The sequence below is a fragment of the Ranitomeya imitator genome, chromosome 5, assembly GCF_032444005.1.
Source record: "Ranitomeya imitator isolate aRanImi1 chromosome 5, aRanImi1.pri, whole genome shotgun sequence".
NCBI lineage: Eukaryota > Metazoa > Chordata > Amphibia > Anura > Dendrobatidae > Ranitomeya > Ranitomeya imitator.
The window spans coordinates 378917716-378943748 of record NC_091286.1 but is presented as its reverse complement, the minus strand read 5'-3'; the positions used below and the strand labels follow the sequence as shown (position 1 = coordinate 378943748).

Sequence of the window (26033 nt, the reverse complement as noted above, 5' to 3'; positions counted from 1 at the left end):
CCCTCGTACCATCTCGGAGAATTTCATTTCTAGGGATAATTTTCGACACCTCTCAAGCTCTGACAAACCTGCCCCAGGACATGGTCCTGGCTCTTCGGCGAGAGGTGATGGCCCTTCGGCAGCCATGCTTTCATACAATTCGGTCCTGCATGAGGGTCTTGGGAAGGATGGTTGCGACAATGGAAGCAGTGCCATTTGCACAGCTTCATCTTCGACCTCTCCAACATGCACTTTTAGCAGCATGGGACAAAAATCCATTCTCCCTCAACCTCAGGTGCCGTTTGTTCCCCCAGGTCAGGCAGACTCTTTCATGGTGGTTAACCTGCCCATCCTTACTGAAGGGGAAACCCTTTCCTCCTACCCATTGACTAGTGGTTACAATGGATGCCAGTCTACTAGGTTGGGGAGCTGTGTTCTTTCACCACACAGCCCAGGGGCGCTGGTCCCCTCAGGAGTCAAGTCTTCTGATCAATCTCTTAGAGATTCGGGCAGTTTGACTGGCTTTGTAGCATTTCCATCATCTTCTGGCGGGCCGCCCTGTCTGGATTCAATCGGACAATGCCACAGCCGTGGCATACATAAATCATCAGGGAGGCGGCACCCGCAGCAAGGCGGCCATGCAGGAAGTAAAGCAAATACTTTACTGGGCCGAGAGGAATCACTCGGTGATTTCGGCAGTCCACATTCCGGGCGAAGAGAACTGGGCGGCAGATTTCCTCAGTTGGCAAGGCCTGGCGTCCGGGGAAATGGTCTCTCCATCCCTAGTTATTTCAGCAAATATGCCATCGATGGGGGACTCCGGATGTGGATCTAATAGCGTCCAGGAGGAATGCCAAGGTGCCCAGGTTTGTTGCCCGGTACCGAGATCCACAAGCAATCGCTGTGGATGCGTTAGTTCTGACTTGGAACCAGTTTCATCTCCCATATCCGTTTCCCCCGCTGGCACTGCTCCCGAAAGTAATCAAGTAAATCAAGTCAGAGGGAGTGGCAGCTATTCTGGTCACCCCGGATTGGCCGCGTCGGTCGTGGTGCACGGACCTAGTACAGCTGCTCACCTGCTGCGATTAAAACACCTGTGGCTAGGAGGCGGAGTGCTCAGTCAGAAGGCGGAGTGCTCAGTCAGAAGGCTAAAGAATACAAATTTCAAAAAACTGACCGTCACATCCAAACATAGAATAAGTGTGAACAGGTGCTGAACCTAGAGTCACCAACTCGTATAAAGTCAAATAAATAAGGAAGCACACTGCGGCGCTGAAACATGCAAACATGAAAATTGAACTGCATTACTGCACTAGAAATATGAAAAATAAACGTCTTCATCTGAATGGGTACCTGCGAAACCTCAATTTATGCGGTAAACGCTCTCATTTTTTCATATTTCTAGTGCAGTAATGCAGTTCAATTTTCATGTTTGCATGTTTTAGCGCCTCAGTGTGCTGCCTTATTAATTTGACTTTATACGAGTTGGTGACTCTAGGTTCAGCACCTGTTCACACTTATTCTATGTTTGGATGTGACGGTCAGTTTTTTGAAATTTGTATTCTTTAGCCTTCTGACTGAGCACTCCGCCTTCTGACTGAGCACTCCGCCTCCTAGCCACAGGTGTTTTAATCGCAGCAGGTCCATTAAGAAGAGGTTTCGCAGGTACCCATTCAGATGAAGACGTTTATTCTCAGCGAGGAACGGCAAGTGTAGGACCTGGTATAAGAGAGATGCCCTAATGTGGCTACCAGGTACACATAAATTGGCCAATTTATGCGCTAAACGCTTTCATTTTTTCATATTTCTAGTGCAGTAATGCAGTTCAATTTTCATGTTTGCATGTTTTAGAGCCACAGTGTGCTGCCTTATTTATTTGACTTGGATTCAGGGTTGGCACCAAGTACTCTTAAAAGACAGATTTCAGCCGTGTCGGTCCTTTTTCAGCGCAGGATTGCTAATAACCTTCATGTAAAGACCTTCTTACAGGGAGCCGCTCATAAGGTCCCTCCTTATAGGACTCCTCTGGAGTCTTGGGACCTTAATTTGGTCTTAAGGGCCTTGCAGGAAGCTCCTTTCGAACCCCTTTAGGACATTTCTTTAACTTTCCTTTCCTGGAAAGTCGTATTCTTCGTGGCCATAACTTCCATAAGGCGGGTATCAGAGCTGGCAACCCTTTCCTGTCGCGCTCCTTTTTTTACGGTTCCATCAGGATAAGGTGGTGCTCAGACCAGCTCCCTCCTTTTTACCAAAGGTTGTGTCCTCGTTCCGTATTAACGAAGATATAGTTCTTTCCTCTTTTTGTCCGGCATGGAGGGTGAGGTTTTTCTTTTTATATCAGTGCCTGGGGCCTAGGATTTTATAAAAAGGGGCAACCACATTGGTTCATGCTCCCATGTAGCGTAAATATTGCGTGTTTTTTTTATATGTGCAGAAAATCTGCGTTTCACTGGCCAAGCAAAGTATTATTATTATTTATTATTCTAGCGCCATTTATTCCATGGTGCTTTACATGTGAGAAGGGGTATACATAATTATATAATAATAATAATCTTTATTTATATAGCGCCAACATATTCCGCAGCGCTTTATAGTTTAACAGTTTCAAACACAACAGTCATAAGTAACAACGTTAACAATACAATAATTAAAGCGAAATAAGACAACCCTGCTGGTGAGAGCTTACAATCTACAATGAGGTGGGGGAGATACAAAGCACAGGTGTGTATTTACAATGATGGTCCAGCCATCTTCAGGGGGTGGGGGATAGATGGAGATAGTGAATGGGCTACACACACACAAACATAACATGACTTTGATTACTGAATGTGATATGATAATAAAAACAAGTACAATAATCTTAAACAATACAAGTCACAATGGTACAGGAGGAGAGAGGACCCTGCCCGCGAGGGCTCACAATCTCCAAGGGATGGGTGAGGATACAGTAGGCATGGGTAGAGCTGGTCATAGATATGATTTCATGGAGGCTAATGCCCACTGTGCATATAAAGACCTTGTTGAATTGTGCCTTTTTTCTTTTTCTACGTAGGCTTATATGGAGAGCCTGAAAAAAGGTTTATAAAAATAATTAGCATTTTCAAGTGCAGAATCAAAGCTTTTATTTACTTAGAACAAAGGCATTAAAAAAGCAGCTTTAAATCTGCATCCAAACGTAGTGATAAAAGTAAAAACGCAATAATCCAGCTCCTCCCATCTTCATACGATGTTGTCCTCTTCTTTTCTTCCTGCCATGGCTCCTGCGCAGTCATACTTTGCCCTGTTGAGGGCAGAGCAAAGTACTGCAGTGCGCAGGTGCTGGGCATCTCTGACCTTTCCCGGCGCCTGCGCACTGCAGTACTTTGCTCTGCCCTCAACAGGGCAGACAATGTACGCCTGCATAGGAGCCGCGGCAGGAAGACAAGAAGAGGACGTTATCGTATAAAGATGGGAGGCACCGGACCACGACGCTCATCGGACCGGACTGGGACCGCCCCTGGGTGAGTATAATCTAACCTGTTTTTCTTACCTTTCAGGATACATGTATGCTGTAGATAAGCCCCTGATGCCATTGGCAGTTTATAGGCCAATTTTGGGGTGACAGATTCCCTTTAACCTCTTTCTGACCTTAGACGTACTATCCCATCGAGGTGCCCTGGGCCTATCTGACCCTCGACGGGATAGTACGTCATATGCGATCGGCAGCGCTCACGGGGGGAGCGCCGCCGATCGCGGCCGGGTGTCAGCTGCCTATCGCAGCTGACATCCGGCACTATGTGCCAGGAGCGGTCACGGACCGCTCCCGGCACATTAACCCCCGGCACACCGCAATCAAACATGATCGCGATGTGCCGGCGGTACAGGGAAGCATTGCGCAGGGAGGGGGCTCCCTGCGGGCTTCCCTGAGACCCCCGCAGCAACGCGATGTGATCGCGTTGCTGCGAGGGTCTCCTACCTCCTTCCTCGCTGCAGGCCCCGGATCCAAGAGGGCCGCGGCATCCGGGTCCTGCAGGGAAGGGAGGTGGCTTCACAGAGCCTGCTCAGAGCAGGCACTGTGAAGCCTGCAGTGCTGCATGTCAGATCGGTGATCTGACAGAGTGCTGTGCAAACTGTGATGTCCCCCCCGGGACAAAGTAAAAAAGTTAAAAAAAAAAAAATTTCCAAATGTGTAAAAAAAATAAAAAAAAAATATTCCTAAATGAAAATATATATATATTATTCCCATAAATACATTTCTTTATCTAAATAATAAGAAAAAAACAATAAAAGTACACACATTTAGTATCGCCGCGTCCGTAACGACCCAACCTATAAAACTGGCCCACTAGTTAACCCCTTCAGTAAACACCGTAAGAAAAAAAAAAAAGAGGCAAAAAAACGCTATATCATACCGCCGAACAAAAAGTGGAATAACACGCGATCAAAAAGACGGATATAAATAACCATGATACCGCTGAAAACGTCATCTTGTCCCGCAAAAAACGAGCCGCCATGCAGCATCATCAGCGAAAAAATAAAAAAGTTATAGTCCTGAGAATAAAGCGATGCAAAAATAATTATTTTTTCTTTAAAATAGTTTTTATCGTATAAAAGCGCCAAAACATAAAAAAAATGATATAAATGAGGTATCGCTGTAATCGTACTGACCCGAAGAATAAAACTGCTTTATCAATTTTACCAAACGCGGAACGGTATAAACGCCTCCCCCAAAAGAAATTCATGAACAGCTGGTTTTTGGTCATTCTGCCTCACAAAAATCGTAATAAAAAGCGATCAAAAAATGTCACGTGCCCGAAAATGTTACCAATAAAAACGTCAACTCATCCCGCAAAAAACAAGACCTCACATGACTCTGTGGACCAAAATATGGAAAAATTATAGCTCTCAAAATGTGGTAACACAAAAAATATTTTTTGCAATAAAAAGCGTCTTTCAGTGTGTGACGGCTGCCAATCATAAAAATCTGCTAAAAAACCCGCTATAAAAGTAAATCAAACCCCCCTTCATCACCCCCTTAGTTAGGCAAAAATTAAAAAACATTATTTATTTCCATTTTCCCATTAGGGTTAAGGCTAGGGTTTGGGCTACAGTTAGGGTTGGGGCTAAAGTTAGGGTTAGGGTTGGGGCTAAAGTTAGGGTTTAGATTACATTTACAGTTGGGAATAGGGTTGGGATTAGGGTTAGGGGTGTGTCAGGGTTAGAGGTGTGGTTAGGGTTACTGTTGGGATTAGGGTTAGGGGTGTGTTTGGATTAGGGTTTCAGTTATAATTGAGGGGTTTCCACTGTTTAGGCACATCAGGGGCTCTCCAAACGCGACATAGCGTCCGATCTCAATTCCAGCCAATTCTGCATTGAAAAGTCAAACGGTGCTCCTTCCCTTCCGAGCTCTCCCGTGTGCCCAAACAGTGGTTTACCCCCACATATGGGGTATCAGCGTACTCGGGACAAATTGTACAACAACTTTTGAGGTCCAATTTCTTCTCTTACCCTTGGGAAAATAAAACAAATTGGAGCTGAAGTAATTTTTTTGTGAAAAAAGTTAAATGTACATTTTTATTTAAACATTCCAAAAATTCCTGTGAAGCACCAGAAGGGTTAATAAACTTCTTGAATATGGTTTTGGGCACCTTGAGGGGTGCAGTTTTTAGAATGGTGTCACACTTGGGTATTTTCTATCATATAGACCCCTCAAAATGACTTCAAATGAGATGTGGTCCCTAAAAAAAATGGTGTTGTAAAAATGAGAAATTGCTGGTCAACTTTTAACCCTTATAACTCCCTAACAAAAAAAAATTTTGGTTCCAAAATTGTGCTGATGTAAAGTAAACATGTGGGAAATGTTACTTATTAAGTATTTTGTGTGACATATCTCTGTGATTTAATTGCATAAAAATTCAAAGTTGGAAAATTGCGAAATTTTCATAATTTTCGCCAAATTTCCGTTTTTTTCACAAACAAACGCAGGTACTATCAAAGAATTTTTACCACTATCATGAAGTACAATGTCACGAGAAAACAATGTCAGAATCACTGGGATCCGTTGAAGCTTTCCAGAGTTATAACCTCATAAAGGGACAGTGGTCAGAATTGTAAAAATTGGCCTAGTTATTAACGTGCAAACCACCCTTGGGGGTAAAGGGGTTAAAGTGCTTTTTATTTCTGTAAATAATAGGACCTGAGCCTAGCACTGATCCTTGATGTGGAACACTTCAAACTTAAGTCCATGTTGAAGTAATTGTGGGAAATCTGTAAGCTCATAAACAATATGAAATCTGAAAGGAATGCCTAAAAACCCATCTATCCCGGACAATAATTGGGAATGAATATTCCTAGGAACGCTTATTTAACTTTTATTGGCTCATATAAACAGGCTGACAATTACCCATTGAGTGAGCAAAACATCAAATTAAGTGGGGTTTTTTTGTTTTGTTTTTGTTTTTTTAAGGTTCTGAACTGTAGAGAAAAGACCTGGACTGCACATCCAAAAAAATCATATGTTGGGCAAAAATGTACAAAACGGATAACATTCGAATCAGACTGTATAAAACCCACTTCTACAGCACAGCGAACCTTTCAGTGGGCCCCAAACTTTTAATAGCCTTAAAGGTGTGGTGCCGAGCTCCAGCCACTTCCTCTGTTAGTGCACCAGTAAGGTGGGTGACCTGGTGCCTCACAGCATTCATGCTACAAAGCCCCATAACTACAGGCCAAACCACCCCACAGGAGCAATAGCTGCCACATTAACCAACAGTAATCCATGTATGATTATTGGGTCTGTGGTCCATGTATTTAAAGCAGGTAATCGGGAATATATTTTTTTGTATCCTGGGGCTAAGAACTACAATAATAGGCAGGAAGTATCTAACTACCTTCTTGTCCTGCCTGTTGGCTCAGAGCAATCACAGACTGCTCCTGCCCACATTTCTGTTGCTTCACGTCAACAAGGCAGCGCTTCCTAATCTGGGCTGCTCTATCATCATCGCTTGACTGCCAATGCCATGTTGATTGACCGCATGCTTCCTGCAGCTGTGCTGCTGTTGGTCAGTATGGCATTGGCAGTCACACACTGTCAACAGAGCAGAGAGAAAGAAAAGCAGATGCTCTGTTATGTATCCTCACCAGAAAGCGTAAAGTCGCCAGCAGGAGCAGTCTGTAATTTCTCTGAGCTAGCAAAGATCTGCCCTAGTTACAACAGGCAGATGGTTAGCAACTAACTACCTGCCTGAAAGTTCTTAAACTCCTAAGAAAAAAAAATAAGGCTCCTGGATAACCCCTATAAGCAGGCTTGATAATAATTTTCAGCAACACATCGTCCTATGTAAGCAGCACATTTGCAGCCAAGAAAAGGTGATCTATGTGCGCAGAACAATTACAGTAATGATCGTTTGGTGTGCGTGGAAGTATGGTAAGCCTGTCTTAAATAGATTATTAAATGACCTCTGATAACCTTGCACATAGCTGACCACAGTCGGCCTGTCTCAATGTTACCTTATTAATGCTTTTTCACACAGTCCATTTTGGCCGCTATTTTCTTACTACTTATATAATGTTTCTTGGAAATATTTAATCTGTGATGCTCTAATACACAAGACTTTTGTACCAAGCGGGAGCACAAAGAATGGACTTTCTTTTCATCATTCTGTGCTTTCTACGCAATTAGTAATAATTTAGTCAGTTTAGGAAGTAACACCAGTGTTTATAGTTCTCATCCCTAAGTAAATCAAGTTTTTTTTTTTTTTTTTTCTTCAATTGTCTGCCTTTATTAGGGTGTCCTTTTAGGCACAGTGATCCGGAGTTGCTGAAGCAGAAATTGCAGTCATTTAAGGTTTCCACAGCAGGAATAAACCAGGTATGTAAAAATTATTCTAATTATTGTTTTGTATGGTGATGTTTTCCACACCTATGTTATGAACAATAACCTTAAAACAGTGGCCACTAAGGGGCCTTATAGGGAATTATCTCCGTTGTTTCAGCTACCGGGGGCTGCTGAGACCTTGGCGAACACTGTCCACGATCACGTGATCACCTTTATTCAATAAATAACGGCGATTAAAGTAAAAAAAAAAAAAAAAAGTGTGCTTGCTATTACAATTATTTCTCTCTCTTCTGACATCATATAAATGTCATAGCAGAGAGAAATTATGTCCCCAAGTCCTCCCCCATTGCCCCCACCATCCTCTGGGCTCTCCTGCTCTGTCACCTGGCCCTCTGCCCCCTCTTCTTGAAAAAAAAAAAGATGGACACATGCACAGTGCGCCCACCAAAATCTGCCTTTTGGCACCTGGCAACAGGAGGGATTTGTACTATTGATGCCTAGATAGTGGCTTAATGTTGGGGTTGTCCTTCGCCTTAGGGTTGGAATTAGGCTTGTTTTTTTTCAAAAGTTGGAAAACAAAAATGATGACGATATGATGGCTAGTGTTGGGTGCAAGTGCTCACAACTCAAGTTTGCATCCGGTGCTCGGGTATGTACCAAGTATCGCTGGTGTCTGACTGACATGCTCGCGTCCCTGCTCTGCATGTTTTCTGGCTGTTAGGGTATGTGCACACGCTGCGGATTTTGCTGCGGATCCGCAGCGTTTCCACAGCTGCGGGTCCACAGCAGTTTCCTATGAGTTTACATTACAGTGTAAACCTATGGGAAACAAAAAACGCTGTGCACATGCTGCGGAAAAAACTGTGTGGAAACGCAGCGGTTTACATTCCGCAGCATGTCCCTTCTTTCTGCGGATTCCGCAGCGGTTTTACAGCTGCTCCTATAGAAAACTGCAGCTGTAAAACCGCAGTGAAATCCGCAGAAAAACCACAGTAAAACCGCTATAAATCTGCAGCAAAAACGCAGCATTTTTCCCCTGCAGATGTATCAAATCCACTGCGGAAAAATCCACAGTGGACCATTCTACGTGTGCACATAGCCTTAGACAGCCAAGAAAACATGTGAGGATTGCCTGTCATGCACGGGCAATCCTCCATGGTTTCTTTGGTGTCTTATCAACCACAAAACATGCCGGGTGGGAATTCAAGCATGTCACTCTAGCGCTCACCATACCTGAACACCGATGCAAACTCGATTCAGACATACAATGTGGCAAAAAAGTATTTAGTCAGTCAGCAATAGTGCAAGTTCCACCACTTAAAAAGATGAGAGGCGTCTGTAATTTACATCATAGGTAGACCTCAACTATGGGAGACAAACTGAGAAAAAAAATCCAGAAAATCACATTGTCTGTTTTTTTAACATTTTATTTGCATATTATGGTGGAAAATAAGTATTTGGTCAGAAACAAACAATCAAGATTTCTGGCTCTCACAGACCTGTAACTTGTTCTTTAAGAGTCTCCTCTTTCCTCCACTCATTACCTGTAGTAATGGCACCTGTTTAAACTTGTTATCAGTATAAAAAGACACCTGTGCACACCCTCAAACAGTCTGACTACAAACTCCATTATGGTGAAGACCAAAGAGCTGTCAAAGGACACCAGAAACAAAATTGTAGCCCTGCACCAGGCTGGGAAGACTGTATCTGCAATAGCCAACCAGCTTGGAGTGAAGAAATCAACAGTGGGAGCAATAATTAGAAAATGGAAGACATACAAGACCACTGATAATCTCCCTCGATCTGGGGCTCCACGCAAAATCCCACCCCGTGGGGTCAGAATGATCACAAGAACGGTGAGCAAAAATCCCAGAACTACGCGGGGGGACCTAGTGAATGAACTGCAGAGAGCTGGGACCAATGTAACAAGACCTACCATAAGTAACACACTACGCCACCATGGACTCAGATCCTGCAGTGCCAGACGTGTCCCACTGCTTAAGCCAGTACATGTCCGGGCCCGTCTGAAGTTTGCTAGAGAGCATTTGGATGATCCAGAGGAGTTTTGGGAGAATGTCCTATGGTCTGATGAAACCAAACTGGAACTGTTTGGTAGAAACACAACTTGTCGTGTTTGGAGGAAAAAGAATACTGAGTTGCATCCATCAAACACCATACCTACTGTAAAGCATGGTGGTGGAAACATCATGCTTTGGGGCTGTTTCTCTGCAAAGGGGCCAGGACGACTGATCCGGGTACATGAAAGAATGAATGGGGCTATGTATCGTGAGATTTTGAGTGCAAACCTCCTTCCATCAGCAAGGGCATTGAAGATGAAACGTGGCTGGGTCTTTCAACATGACAATTATCCAAAGCACACCGCCAGGGCAACGAAGGAGTGGCTTCGTAAGAAGCATTTCAAGGTCCTGGAGTGGCCTAGCCAGTCTCCAGATCTCAACCCTATAGAAAACCTATGGAGGGAGTTGAAAGTCCGTGTTGCCAAGCGAAAAGCCAAAAACATCACTGCTCTAGAGGAGATCTGCATGGAGGAATGGGCCAACATACCAACAACAGTGTGTGGCAACCTTGTGAAGACTTACAGAAAACGTTTGACCTCTGTCATTGCCAACAAAGGATATATTACAAAGTATTGAGATGAAATTTTGTTTCTTACCAAATACTTATTTTCCACCATAATATGCAAATAAAATGTTAAAAAAACAGACAATGTGATTTTCTGGATTTTTTTTTCTCAGTTTGTCTCCCATAGTTGAGGTCTACCTATGATGTAAATTACAGACGCCTCTCATCTTTTTAAGTGGTGGAACTTGCACTATTGCTGACTGACTAAATACTTTTTTGCTCCACTGTATTCAATATGGCGACCTAATGTTATCCGATTCTGTCATACCAGTGGGTTCAAAATACTCACCATACTCCTGTATAAAATCCTTGAGATGTGTAGTTTCCAAAATGGGGACAGTTGTAGAGGGTTTCTGCTGTTTAGGGACCTTAGGGGCCCTGCACATGTGAAATGGTGCTGCAATCTCTTTCAGCCAAATATGTGTTCCCAATTTCAAATATTGCTCCTTCCGCTCTGAGCATTGCCGTTTGTCCAAACAGTACTTTTTGACTACATGTGGGGTATCACTGTACTAATATTATAGTGGGTGAAAAACTCTGGGGTCTACTTTTTGGTGTTGCCTCTTGAGAAAGTGAGGTAAAGTTTGAAAATTGTGAAATTTTTGATATTTTCGTAAATATACACAAGTCATATCGATCAAAATTTACGGCTAACATGAAGTACAATATTTTACGAAAAAAACAGTTTCGCAATCCGTAGGATCCATTGAAGCATTCCAGAGTTATTACCTCATAAAGTGATACTGGTCAGATTTGCAAAATTTGGCCTGGTCATTAAGGTCGAAGTAGCTCCGTCTCTAAGGGGTTAAGTTATATGAAATCATGATCATAAAAATCAGATGAGGGGATAACCACAGTAATAGCAAAGCATTACATGGCGGATATCGAGAGTATATATTTTGAGCAGAAGTGGTAGGCAGTAGTATAATGGTATAGGTTGGTTGCAGATATGACGGAGTGTAGCTGCTTGTGTTTGGATGAGTGCTGGAGCGGCCTGCTATTGGCATGCACTATTCTGCTCGGTAAATCTTCACTCCTAAAACTCATTCTAGGAAAAATCTTGCAGAGAACACCGATGTATCTGACTGTCTACCATTATAGCTACAAACTGGGGAGAGAGACTTAGGCAAGGTGGGGCAAGTCTTAAATGGATATTCTCATCAGACGTTGTGGAACAGTCACAAGACATAGCACAAATGTCTCACAGCCAAACTCTAGACAGGAGTGTTGCAGTGTATCAGATGTTCAAGTCTGCAAGTAGGACCAACAAAACATTTGTGGAGAATAGGTTCTTTAAAACAAATTTACATAGTAACATAGTAACATAGTTAGTAAGGCCGAAAAAAGACATTTGTCCATCCAGTTCAGCCTATATTCCATCAAAATAAATACCCAGATCTACGTCCTTCTACAGAACCTAATAATTGTATGATACAATATTGTTAATTTTGTGACATGCACTTTGTGACATTTAGCAAAATATAAATTTGTAACCTTTGAGCCACTTATACTGGTATGTTGCCATTTCTAAGCCACAGTGAGTGCAGAGAAAAGGTATTTGGTGCACCCTGTAAGAGTAGCAATGTATTCTCCAAATTCAGTGTAAATGGATGAGTTCCCATCTCTGTGGCCTTCTGCTCCCTATCACAGCCCACATAGGAATCTCATGCCAGTCCAGTAGTGCACATGTTCTAATGGTCCACTAATGCTGCTGGCACAAACCCTTATAGTGCCTTTATGTGATGCTTTCAGCACTTCAGTGTCGTTATCATAATGTAGCCATTTATGTGTCTTGAAGTATTTCAAGTTCATACCAATATAGAAATCATTAGTAAATGCTCGGTCCCTTGGTTACTGGGCCTCCATGTGTTTATAGGCTTTGGGAGAGATTGCTCTTCTGGATGACGATAAATGGATAGTATCTAGTGAAAGAGACAGTCTTTACCTCTGACTAGCGTTTTGTGTAGTGTGTCGGAGGGTAGACCATATGGGATTAGCGTATGTGTTTCTCCATGATCTGAAATCAGCCTGGCAGTCACTACCCTGGTGCTTACTAGCCAGATCAAGCACATTATATTCATACGTATATAATAATAATAATTTTATTTATATAGCGCCAACATATTCCGCAGCGCTTTACAAATTATAGAGGGGACTTGTACAGACAATAGACATTACAGCATAACATATATGGCTATATGCACACGATGCCGATTTGCTGCAGATCCGCAGCAGATTCTTCCGCGCAGAAACGCTGCAGATCCGCACTGTGATTTACAGTACAATGTAAATCAGTGGGTAAAAAAAAAGCTGTGCGGAAAAATCAGTGCGGAAATGCTGTGGATTTAAAAGAAGTGCATGTCACTTCTTTTGTGCGGATCTGCAGCGTTTCTGCACCCTTCCATTATAGTAATCCGCAGTGGGAAAAACCGCAGAAAATCCGCATCAATTCCGTGGCAAATCCGCAGCTACGGATTCTGCCAGGAGATGTGGATTTTGTGCAGAAAATTCTGCACCCCATTCCCTACGTGTGCACATAGCCTATCAGTTAATTTTGTTTTCCCAGTGTCTTATATCATCGCTATCTAAATAACCTATTTTATAATACCGTAAGTTCCTTTTTTTTTTCTTTAACCCCTTAGTGACAGAGCCAAATTTTTTAAATCTGACCAGTGTCACTTTGTGGTAATAACTCTGCAACGCTTCAACAAATCCCAGTGATTTTGAGATTGTTTTTTTCGTGATGCATTATACTTTGATAATGATAAATTTAGGTTCAATACGTTTTGTGTTTATTTATAAAAAATATCAAAAATTTGAGAAAAATGTTAAAAAATTAGCAATTTCCTAATTTAAATGATTATCCCTTTAATCCAGATGGCCATACCACAGCAAACCATTAATAAATAACATTCCCCACATGTCGGCTTTACATCAGCACCATTTGTAAAATGTTATTTTATTTTGTTAGCATTTTAGGAGGTTTAAAAATGTAGCAGTAATGTTTAATTTTTTTCAGGGAAATTTACAAAATGTATTTTTTTAGGGACTTATCCATGTTTAAAGTGACTTTAGTGGACCCCTATATTAGGAAACACACAAATGTTATACCATTTTAAAAACAGCACCCCTAGACATATTGAAAACTGCTGTCAGGTAGTTTATTAACCCTTCAGGTGCTTTACAGGAATTAATGCAAAGTGGCATGACAGAAATGAAAAAGTGTATTTTTACAACCTAAATGCCTCTAACTTCTGAACAGATTACTACACCTGTCAGGCTCTACGGCCGCTATTTGGTCGTGAATTGCCATCGCAAACATCAGGACCACAAAATAATGATCTGAGGGCACCAGTGTGGATAAAGAGGAAGCCCCCACATTCTGTTAACCATTTATGATGATGTAGTTACTATTGACAGCAGCATCTAAGGGGTTAAACAGATTTGGAAGATACAAACACTGATCATGGCTGATGCAGCAAGTTGTCAGCTATAGTGCACAGTCAACAGCTGCTGGATTGTCACCTGTATGGGGAGGCTATACTCTTATATCTCAGGTCAGTTAAAAGACGTATTGGCTGTCATTAAGGGGTTATATGTGGGAACGTATAGTTCTGAAGTACACAGCAAACAGTGTTAATTCCTAATCTGTTAACTCTGTAATATAACTGTCTTCTCCCCAAGTGCCAACTACAGTGGCGTATCCAGGGGGGGGCAGCCGGGGCATGTGCCCCGGGCGCAGCCGACAGGGGGGCGCCAGCGGGCCGCCTGATGATGCGGCGGTCCAAGGAGGCTCGAGTGGGACTGCACTTGTCCCACAGCTAAGCCCCTCAACCGCAGAGAGCCACACACCACAGCTATTGCTGCTGCAGCTCTGTGCGCACAGGACCTGTGATGAGGTCACAGGAGGGAGGGGTCAGGAGTCACATGATCTAGGGCCTCCGTGTAGTGCAGGACTCTGCTGGTTGTCGTGGTGCTCGGTGCTGGATCTATAAGGTACCTGGATGTAAATGTTATTTTGATGCTAACTAACTCTCATGTTTTTATTTATGTTAGGAGCATTAAAGGGGATGTCCAGGTTTGTGATGAGTCTGCAGTCATTCTTTGTGACTGCAGACTTCTGAGTTCTCACAGTGTGCCCTGCACGCTGTCAAGATTCTCCCGTGCTGGCGATTTAGATACATCCGGTCATGTGCTGACTAGACATGTGTGGCCTCACTCCATGAAAATGAACTGAGTGAAGCCGGGCACGTCCAGTCGGAATGTGGCCAGAAGTATACAAATCACATGCTTGTGCTGACATGACTGTCCACTGGCCAGGGAGAATCCTAAAAGTGTGCAGTGCATTATTTGTGAGAATTCAGAAGCTGCAATGTCAGGATTCAGCTCTGCAGGTTCCAGTACTCATCAATGGACACTTCACTCACATGCGCCTTTCATACTTATGGTCCTGTGACAACAAGCTTCTCTTCCCCCTTCTCTGTTTTTCACTGAATATTGAGAGCATTAGAGAGAGGAGCTCGTGGGTACATGACTAAGTGTGCAAATCACATATGTCCTGGGAGGGGGGCGCCAAAATGAATTCTTGCCCCGGGTGCCAAAAACCCTAGATATGCCTCTGGCCAACTATAAAGCATGATCAGCAGGATTGTTAAGAACTTAATCACCCCAGCCAGGGGGCCCTGCCTCACAGGTTAAAAAGCATTGCTTTAAAAATAATAATGTCCCAGAATTCAGTGCAGTCCTATTGCTGTATGCTGGGTACAAAACTAAGATGTTAGGCAGAAATGCTATTGCAGCGCTAGGCTTTGAAGCTTCTTTTTGATTGTTAACCCCTCCATGACCCAGGCTATTTTGACCTTAATGACCTGCCCATTTTTTGCAATTCTAACCAGTGTCCCTTTATGAGGTAATAACTCAGGAACGCTTCAACGCATCCCAGCCATTCTGAGACTGTTTTTTCGTGACAAATTGGGCTTCATGTTAGTGGTAAATGTAGGTCGATAATTTTTCTTTTTATTTGTGTAAAAAACGGAAATTTGTTGAAAATTTCAAAAATTTTACAATTTTCAAATTTTTAATTTTTATTCAGTTAAACCAGAGAGTTATGTGACACAAAATAGTTAATAAATAACATTACCCACATGTCTACTTTACATCAGCACAATTTTGGAAACAAAAATTTTTTTTTTCTAGGAAGTTATAAGGGTTAACATTTGACGAACGATTTCCCATTTTTACAGCAAAATTTACAAAACCATTTTTTTTATGGAACACCTCACATTTGAAGTCAGTTTGAGAGGTCTATATGGCTGAAAACACCCAAACTGCACAAACTGCTAAAAACTGCACCCCTCAAGGTGCCCAAAACCACATTCAAGAAGTTTATTGACCCTCCAGGTGTTTCACAGCAGCGGAAGCAACATGGAAGGAAAAAATGAACATTTAACTTTTTAGTCACAAAAATGATCTTTTAGCAACAATTTTTTTTATTTTACTAAGAGTAAAAGGAGAAACTGGACCCCGAAAGTTGTGGTCCAATTTGTCCTGAGTACGCCGATACCCCATATGTGGGGAGGAACAACTGTTTGGGTGCACGACAAGGCATAGAAGGGAAGGAGCGCCATTTGACTTTTTGAATGAAAAGTTGGCTCCAATCTTTAGCGGACACCATGTCGCGTTTGGAGAGCCCCTGTGTGCTTAAAGATTGAAGCACCCCCACAAGTGACCCCATTTTTGGAAACTAGACTCCCCCAAGGAACTTATCTAGATGCATATTGAGCACTTTAAACCCCCAGGTGCTTCACAAATTGATCCGTAAAAATGAAAAAGTACTTTTTTTTTCACCAAAAAGTTCTTTTAACCTCAATTTTTTCATTTTCACATGGGCAACAGGATAAAATGGATCCTAAAATTTGTTGGGCAATTTCTCCTGAGTACATCGATACCTAACGTAGGGGTAAACCACTGTTTGGTCACACGGCAAGGCTCGGAAGGGAAGGAGCACCATTTGACTTTTTGAATGAAAAATTAGCTCCAATCGTTAGCGGACACCATGTCGCGTTTGGGGAGACCCTGTGTACCTAAACATTGGAGCTCCCCCACAAGTGACCCCATTTGGGAAACTAGACCCCCAAGGAACTTATCTAGATGTGTGTTGAACACTTTCAACCCCCAAGTGCTTCACAGAAGTTTATAACGCAGTGCTGTAAAAATAAAAAATAATTTTTCTTTCCTCAAAAATGATTTTTTTAGCCCACAATTTTTTATTTTCACAAGGGTAACAGGAGAAATTGGGCCCCAAAGGTTGTTGTCCAGTTTGTCCTAATATGCTGGTACCACCCCATATGTGGGGGTAAACCACTGTTTGGGCACACGTCGGGGTTCAGAAGGGAGGGAGCACCAGTTGACTTTTTGAACGCAAGATTGGCTGGAATCAATAGTGGCGCCATGTCGCGTTTGGAGAACCCTGAAGTGCCTAAACAGTGGAAACCATTCAATTAGAACTCCAACACTAACCCCAACACATCCCTAATCCCAACTCTAACCATGACCCTAATCCCAACCCTAACCCCAAAACACCCCTAACCCTAATCCCAACCAAAAGCCTAACCCCATTGCACCCCTAATCTTAACCCTAATTCCAACCCTAACTCTAATTCCAACCCTAAGGCTATGTGCCCACGTTGCGGATTTGTGTCTGGATTTTTCCGCACCGTTTTTTAAAAAATCCGCAGGTAAAACGCACTGTGTTTTACCTTCAGATTTCCAGTGTTTTTTGTGTTGATTTCACCAGCGGATTCCTATACAGGAACAGGTGTAAAACGCTGCCGAATCCGCACAAAGAATTGACATGCTGCGGAAAATACCGAGCGGTATTTTCCGCACCATGGGCACAGCGGATTTGGTTTTCCATAGGTTTACATGGTACTGTAAACGTGATGGAAAACTGGTACTAATCCGCAGCTGCCAATCCGCTGCGGATCCACAGCCAAGTCCACACCATGTGCACATAGCCTAATTCTAACCTTAACTCTAATTGCAACCCTAATTCTAACCCTAGTTCTAACCCTAACCTTAGTGGAAAAATAAAAATAAATATATTTTCTTTATTTTATTATGTTCCCTACCTATGGGGGTGATAAAGGGGGGGTTATTTACTATTTTCTTTTATTTTGATCACTGTGATATGATCTATTACAGTGATCAAAATGTATGAACGAATCTGCCGGCAGATTCGGTGGGCGCACTGCGCATGCGCCCACCATTTTGGAAGATAGCTGCGCCCATGCAGAAGACAGGTGGACGTCGGGGAGGGACACCGGAGGTTGGTAAGTATGGGGGAGTGGGATCGGAGCACGGGGGGGAGCGAACAGGAGGACGGAGGGGAGGAGATCAGTGGCGGGGGCAGATCGTGGTCTCCAGCCATGGCCGATGATAATGCAGCATCGGCCATGGCTGGATTGTAATATTTCACCAATTTTTATTGGTGAAATATTACGATTGCTCTGATTGACTGTTTCACTCTCAACAGCCAATCAGAGCGATCGTAGCCACGAGGGGGGGGGGGGCGAAGCCACCCCCCTGGGCTCAAGTACTACTCCCCCTGTCCCTGCAGGTCAGGTGTAATTTCAGTTAACTCTTTCACCCGACCAGCAGGAACGCGATCCTGCCATGACGCCTACGTGGCGTCACAGGTCGGGAAGGGGTTAACACAGGCTCAATCCAGAAGGTTAATAAATGTGAAACCTGAATATTTAAAAATGTAGAATTGAGGTTTTTGTCTTTTTACTAGAATATCTATGTAATCACATATAATCCTTTCTATAATAATAGAAAAAAGGCCCAAGAGTATTTAATTAAAAATCTAACAATTTTATTTAATCACAAAAATGATAAAAAGATAAATAACAGAATGACACTAATTAGCAGGAATAAAGGGGATAATAAGAATTATGTCCATATAAGAATTGCAAAATTTTTTTATATTATATAAAGTTACACCAGTAAGAATCCTAATTAAGCACAATCAGAATTGCATCAATGGAAATCCTAGTATGTAAGGATTTAAACACAATCAGTATGGCTAATTACAGCGGTAGAGGTGTTTCTCATGTGGTATATAGTTACTTCATTATGTCTAGAGATTGAAAAAATAGTGCTGCATATTAGAACTAAAATAAAGTGCAATTGTGCATATAATTGTGCGTACTATTTATATGTCCCGTAAGTAGTTAGGTGCAAAGGTAAGAAATCCTAATGTATAGGGGGTTAGATACGATTAGTATGGCTAATTGCAGCACGGAAATATCTCCCATCTGGCATATATTCAATCAATCACGTCTGAAAATGAAAGGATAGGTCTGCATATGAAGGCCATAATAAAGTGCGACAGTGCGTGCTATTAGTATATCACGTAAGTACTTAGGTGCAAGAAATAACTGGCATAAGATAAGGTAGTAAAGCTTACATGGAGATGTGAATGGTACGTAGTGAGTCCCCACCTGCCGCCTCGACGCGCGTTTCACCGGTCTTCTTCACTTCAATGGTGTTCAAAAGTCCTGCATAGGCGTGAAGAAAACTGTTTCATACTTCTGCATCTCTACAGTGAAACTGGTGTCAATACTTTTGGCCATGACTGTATATATCTTTGTAATCCCTCATTGTATGCCATACTCATTTTTGAATGTCCCAAGTGTATAAATTGTTATGGTATGTGCATTTTTGAAATTTTTTTTAACAGCATAACCATACCTACACCAGTACAGTGTGTAGAATGGTGAACAGGTTTCTAAGTTCATTAACTTTTTAAGATTTATTATTTTTTATTTAATTCAGAATGTTGAGCAGAAGGCAGCATTTTCTTATTAAGGATGTCTATGTATTTTTTTCCATTAACCATACCCTCCACAATATGAAGCCTTCCAACACCATTGACTGCCATACAGCCCCAGACCATTACTTTCATCACATGTTTCACAGAGTAGCTCAAACACTCTGGCTTGTACTCTTCGTGTCGGAACCTTCTCACATAAGATTTGCCATCATTTCCTAAATTGCAAAAAGTGCTTTCATCACTAAATAGCACTTTTTCCCACTCCTCCTTCCTCCATTTTAAATATTTCAATGCCCACAGTTTTCGTCTTTGTCTTTGTATGGCTGTCATGTCATCAATGGCTTCTTTCGGGCCTTGCAGCCTCTCAATCCTGCTTCCAAACATCTCTTCCTAACAGTTGATGTTGCTACCTCAATATTTCACTTTTCTTGCCATTCTTGCAGAAGCTGAGGAGAGGTGAGCTTTCAATTGGCAAGGGATGTTCTTATCAGTACTCTATCCTCCCTTTTAGTTGACTTTCTGGGCTGACCATATCTGGGCCTGTCCTGGGTAATTCCAAGCTGCTTATGTTTCTGCAAAATTCTTACGACTGTACTCTGATTACAGCCGACCTTCCTTGCGATCTGGGGGCCAGTATAACCCTCTTCATGTAGCACCACAACTCGCACACGATCCTTCGCAAAAAACTCTGCAGTATGATTCACTAGATAGACTAACAGATAAAATAAACAAACAAAGCAGCAGATGTGATGCAATGTAATGCAATGTGATTGGCTGCCATATCCAGGTTATGATTGGTCATAAGAACCTCATCTGTGATTGGCTAATTTTGGATCTGTACAATATTTACAATATATACAATATATACTGTACAATATTTAGTTCTGCTTTCAATTCCCATATTGTTGCAATAATTTCAGGCAAAACTGCTTCAAAAGCTAAAAATATTACAGGGAGAGAATGCAAAATTATATTCTGAACAAAACCATATATAATATGTCATATTAGCATCGAAGATATTTGACAGAAAATGTTTAAAACTTGAAAAATCAATTTATCCTATGCAGGACTTTTGAACACCACTGTATATATGTGCGTGTCACATATATATATATATATATATATATATATATATATATATATATATATATATATATATATATATATATATTGTAGTGTGGCTAAAGGTCGTATAGTCGACGGGAGATATGTGTCACATAGGTGGCTTGTCGCTGTGACATAACCATGCCTATCTATGTGTGTTTCAGGTCATGTGATGGGTTCCTGGGTGTGGTTAGACCTAAAAAAAGAATGGCTAATGTTTAACACAGGAGGTATATGTGTATATGTGTGGAGGTGAAACCCTCCAGAGTGTGTTAAGGCTCCAGGACTGAGCCTGAAGGACTGGACACTTGTTTTCTTTTCCTGAGCTAAAGGCTATTTGCTTTCTGTTATTTTGCTATGTGGTTTATGGAGCAATAAACCCTGTGAACATTTAATGGAACGTGCCTCCTGAGTGTCAGCCGTCGCACCTGAGTGAGTGAAACCCCTACAATTGGTGGAGAATGCGGGCAGCGTTCCCAGCGGAGATGTAAGTCTATTATTGAATGTCCTGGGTCAAGTCTGTTGCAAGCCAGCAAACATTGCCGGGGAAAATGGAGGACCTTCTGAAACACTTGGTTCAGTCGCAGTCACAACAGCAAGAGACCAACAGGCTGTTGATGCAGCAGATACAACAGAGCTAGCAGGAGCAACGGCAGCAGATACAACAGAGCCAGCAGGAGCAACAGCAGCAGATACAACAGAGCCTGCAGGAGCAACGGCAGCAGATGCAGCTTCTGGCAACCGCCATCCAGGGCAAGACGAGCGCCCCAACCCCAGGTCTGGCTGATGACACCCACGTCCGCAAGTTATGGAAGGTACTTCGCACGCAGGACCTGTGATGACATCGCGGTCACATGACCGTGACGTCATGGAAGGTCCTTCTAGCGCATGACCTGTGATGACGTCGCGGTCACATGACCGTGACGTTATGGAAGGTCCTTCGCGCGCAGGACCTGTGATGACGTCGCAGTCACATGACCATCCTTAGCACCGGAATGTCGCGAAGAACGGGAAAGGCGCCGGAGGGTGAGTATATGATGATTTTTTATTTTTTTATTATTTTTAACATTAGATCTTTTTACTATTGACGCTGCATAGGCAGCATCAATAGTAAAACCTTGGTCACACAGAGTTAATAGCAGCGGTAATGGAGTGAGTTACCCGCGGCATAACGCGGTCCTTTACCTCTGGCATTAACCCTGCGTGAGCGGTGACTGCGGGGAGTATGGAGCGGGCGCCGGGCACCTGACTGCAGGGGAGTAGGGAGGGACTAATCGGACTGTGGCTGTCGCTGATTGGTCGCGGCGGCCATGACAGGCAGCTGGCGAGACCAATCAGCGACTTGGATTCCATGACAAGACAGAGGCCGCGACCAATGAATATCTGTGACAGAAAGACAGACAGAAAGACGGAAGTGACCCTTAGACAATTATATAGTAGATATGTGTGTATATATATATATATATGTGTGTGTGTGTGTATATCTATGTGTATATCTACTATATAATTGTCTAAGGGTCACTTCCGTCTGTCCTTCTGTCTGTCACGGATATTCATTCGCTGATTGGTCTCGCCAGCTGCCTGTCATGGCTGCCGTGACCAATCAGCGACGGGCACAGTCCAGAAGAAAATGGCCGCTCCTTACTCCCCGCAGTCAGTGCCTGACGCCCGCATACTCCCCTCTGGTCACCGCTAACAGGGTTAATGCCGGCGGTAACGGACCGCGTTATGCCGCGGGTAACGCACTGCGTTACCGCCGCTATTAACCCTGTGTGTCCCCAACTTTTTACTATTGACACTGCCTATGCAGCATCAATAGTAAAAAATGTAATGTTAAAAATAATAATAAAAAAAAACCTGCTATACTCACCCTCTGTAGTCCGCTGAGCTGCTCGCGCAAGTCGCCATCTTCCGTTGCAGGTTCCGGTGGCAAAGATGGTATGGGAGAAGGACCTGCCATGACGTCACGGTCATGTGACCGCGACGTCATCAGAGGCCCTGCGCGAGAAGGACCTGCCATGACGTCACGGTCATGTGACCGCGATGTCATCACAGGCCCTGAGCGAGAAAGACCTGCCATGACGTCACTGTCATGTGACCGCGACGTCATCAATGGTCCTGCGCTCATACCAACCCTGGGACCGGAAGCTGCTGTGGACTACAGGGGCCCTCGGAAAGGTGAGTATATGTTTATTTTTTAACCTGTGACAAATGTGGCTGGGCAATATACTCCGTGACTGGCCAATATACTACGTGGCTCTGTGCTGTATACTACTTCGCTGTGCAATATACTACGTGGCTCTGTGCTGTATACTACGTCACTGGGCAATATACTACGTCACTGGGAAATATACTACGTCACTGGGCAATATACTACGTCACTGGGCAATATACTACGTAACTGGGCAATATACTACGTGGCTGGGCAATATACTACGTCACTGGGCAATATACTACGTGGTTGGGCAATATACTACGCGGCTGGGCAATATACTACGTGGCTGGGCAATATACTACGTGGCTGGGTAATATACTACGTGGCTGGGTAATATACTACGTGGCTGGGCAATATTCTACGTGGCTGGGCAATATACTACGTGACTGCAATATACTATGTGGCTGTGCAATATAGTACGTCGCTGGGCAATATACTACGTGGCTGGGCAATATACTACGTGGCTGGACAATATACTACGTGACTGGGCAATACAGTCATGGACAAAAATTTTGAGAATGAGACAAATATTAATTTTTCCAAAGTCCACTGCTTCATTTTTTCTAATGGCAATTTGCATATACTCCTGAAAGTCAGAGTGATCAGCTTAACAGCAATTACTGTACTTGCAAAGTCAATATTTGCCCAGAAAATGAACTTTAACCCCCAAAACACATTTCAACATCATTGCAGTCCTGCCTTAAAAGGAGCAGCTAACATCGTTTTAGTGATTGATCCATTAACACAGGTGTGGGTGTTGATGAGGACAGGGCTGGCGATCAATCAGTCATGATTAAGTAAGAATGACATCACTGGACACTTTAAAAGGAGGCTGGTGCTTGGTATCATTGTTTCTCTTCAGTTAACCATGGTTATCTCTAAAGAAACACGTGCAGCCATCATTGCACTGCACAAAAATGGCGTAACAGGGAAGAGTATCGCAGCTACAAAGATTGCACCTCAGTCAATAATCTATCACATCATCAAGAACTTCAAGGAGAGAGCTTCCATTGTTGTCAAAAAGGCTCCAGGGCGCCCAAGAAAGACCAGCAAGCGCCAGGACCGTATCTTAAAACTGTTTCAGCTGCGGGATCGGACTACCAGCAGTGCCGAGCTTGCTCAGGAATGGCAGCAGGCTGGTGTGAGTGCTTCTGCACGCACTGTGAGGCGGAGACTCTTTGAGCAAGGCCTGGTTTCAAGGAGGGCAGCAAAGAAGCCACTTCTCTCCAGAAAAAACATCAGGGACCGACTGATATTCTGCAAAAGGTACAGGGAGTGGACTGCTGAGGACTGGGGCAAAGTCATTTTCTCTGATGAATCCCCTTTTCGATTGTTTGGGACATCTGGAAAACAGCTTATTCGGAGAAGAAGAGGTGAGCGCTACCACCAATCTTGTCTCATGCCAACTGTAAAGCATCCTGAAACCATTCATGTGTGGGGTTGCTTCTCAGCCAAGGGAATCGGCTCACTCACAGTCTTGCCTAAAAACACAGCCATGAATAAAGAATGGTACCAGAATGTCCTCCAAGAGCAACTTCTCCCAACCGTCCAAGAGCAGTTTGGCGCCCAACAATGCCTTTTCCAGCATGATGGAGCACCTTGCCATAAAGCAAAGGTGATAACTAAATGGCTCATGGAACAAAACATAGAGATTTTGGGTCCATGGCCTGGAAACTCCCCAGATCTTAATCCCATTGATAACTTGTGGTCAATCATCAAGAGACAGGTGGACAAACAAAAACCAACAAATTCTGGCAAAATGCAAGCATTGATTATGCAAGAATGGACTGCTATCTGTCAGGATTTGGTCCAGAAGTTGATTGAGAGCATGCCGGGGAGAATTGCAGAGGTCTTGAAGAAGAAGGGTCAACACTGCAAATATTGACTTGCTGCATTAGCTCATTCTTACTGTCAATATAACCTATTGGTACTCATAATATGATTGCAATTATATTTCTGTATGTGATATAAACATCAGACAAACACTAATAAAAACCAGAGGGCAGCAGATCATGTGAAAATATAATTTTGGTGTCATTCTCAAAAATTTTGGCCATGACTGTATAATACGTGTCTGGGCAAAATATTACGTGACTGGGCAATATACTATGTGACTGGGCAATATACTATGTGGCTGGGCAATATACTATGTGGCTGGGCAATATACTATGTGGCTGGGCAATATACTATGTGGCTGGGCAATATACTATGTGGCTGGGCAATATACTATGTGGCTGGGCAATATACTATGTGGCTGGGCAATATACTACGTGGCTGGGCAATATACTACGTGGCTGGGCAATATACTACGGGTCATTCCATGTCAAGTGAACCAATGATTTTTACCACTATAGTTTTAATTCTTTTGAGATTTTGTTATTTGGTAATAGTGTGTCAGAGAATGCAAAATGTGAAGAAGAAAAAAATTCTAGATTTTATTTTTTATTGATTTTCAAAGTTCGGAAAAAGTGTGAATTTCGGTGTTGCCTGCCTTTACATTTCTCCCCATAACTCAGGCTAGAAAAAGATAGAGAAACAAAATAAACACCATTCTACTCAGAACTGTACAGGCTTTCACCAGATATGTCACAAGAGTATCTTTGATAATATTCTACCTATGCGAATGCAAGCGCCAAACTTTAAAACGCATTTCAGAAAAAAAAAACGTTTAATTTAAAAATTTCAAAAACTGCACATGTGCCTGCTATGCTCCTAGCCACATATGTACCAAAATACAAGCTGGGATCATGATGTGATCATATTTTAAAAAATAAAACTATTAGTGTCAATTCGAAAATCTCGCATTCAGGTCTGTTCAGCCTGTGGTATAACAGTGTGGGGTCTATATTTACCAAATAATCCATGATTTTTAGATATTACTGTGTTATTTTATTATGTTACAGCTTAGAAGCAGGAGAGGACAGAGGAGAAGCTTTGTTAGGGCTGAGAATGACCAGGGGTAGATGGTGACTGCAGAGCAGATGACAGGCCGGCAGCCCCAGAGGCCATATTCACACCAAATCTTAACACCCAGGCAACTCCTCAAATGGAGGGAGAAAAATATTCTTAACATCCAGTTCATGTATTGTACAAACCAGGACTACGAGGAGGAGGAGAGTTTGTAAAAAACCTCGGTTACAGGAAGCAGAAAGGGGACTCAGCAATACCGGACTGTCATCACATGTAGTGAAACAGAAATAAAAACAAGGGTTTTTTCATTCAGCAAAGACAGTGAAGTGCATGAAGTGGTAAAAGGCGGCACAAGATTGGCAATGGATGACATAACTGGTGATGTGCCTGTGAATATGATCGGCGCTGGTGGCGGCTACTGGACTCTCCAAAGATTGTGAAAATGAAGACGTAGAAAGGACTTTTCTGCAGCTTCTGGTCCAGTGCCGTCCTCTGTGTATGCAAGAAAACCAGACATTGAAAAAGTTACA

General features: G+C 42.8%; 1 protein-coding gene across 2 annotated transcripts in view; it reads left to right on the top strand.

The window, feature by feature from the left end:
• The window catches only part of PRIM2 (DNA primase subunit 2), a 339774-nt gene that overhangs the window by 291202 nt on the left and 22539 nt on the right, over window positions 1-26033 (top strand). For both annotated transcript variants that reach the window (XM_069726719.1, XM_069726718.1), the window contains exon 12: window positions 7746-7828. In XM_069726719.1, coding sequence (XP_069582820.1) covers window positions 7746-7828 — 83 coding nt within the window. The remainder of the gene's footprint in view (window positions 1-7745; window positions 7829-26033) is intronic.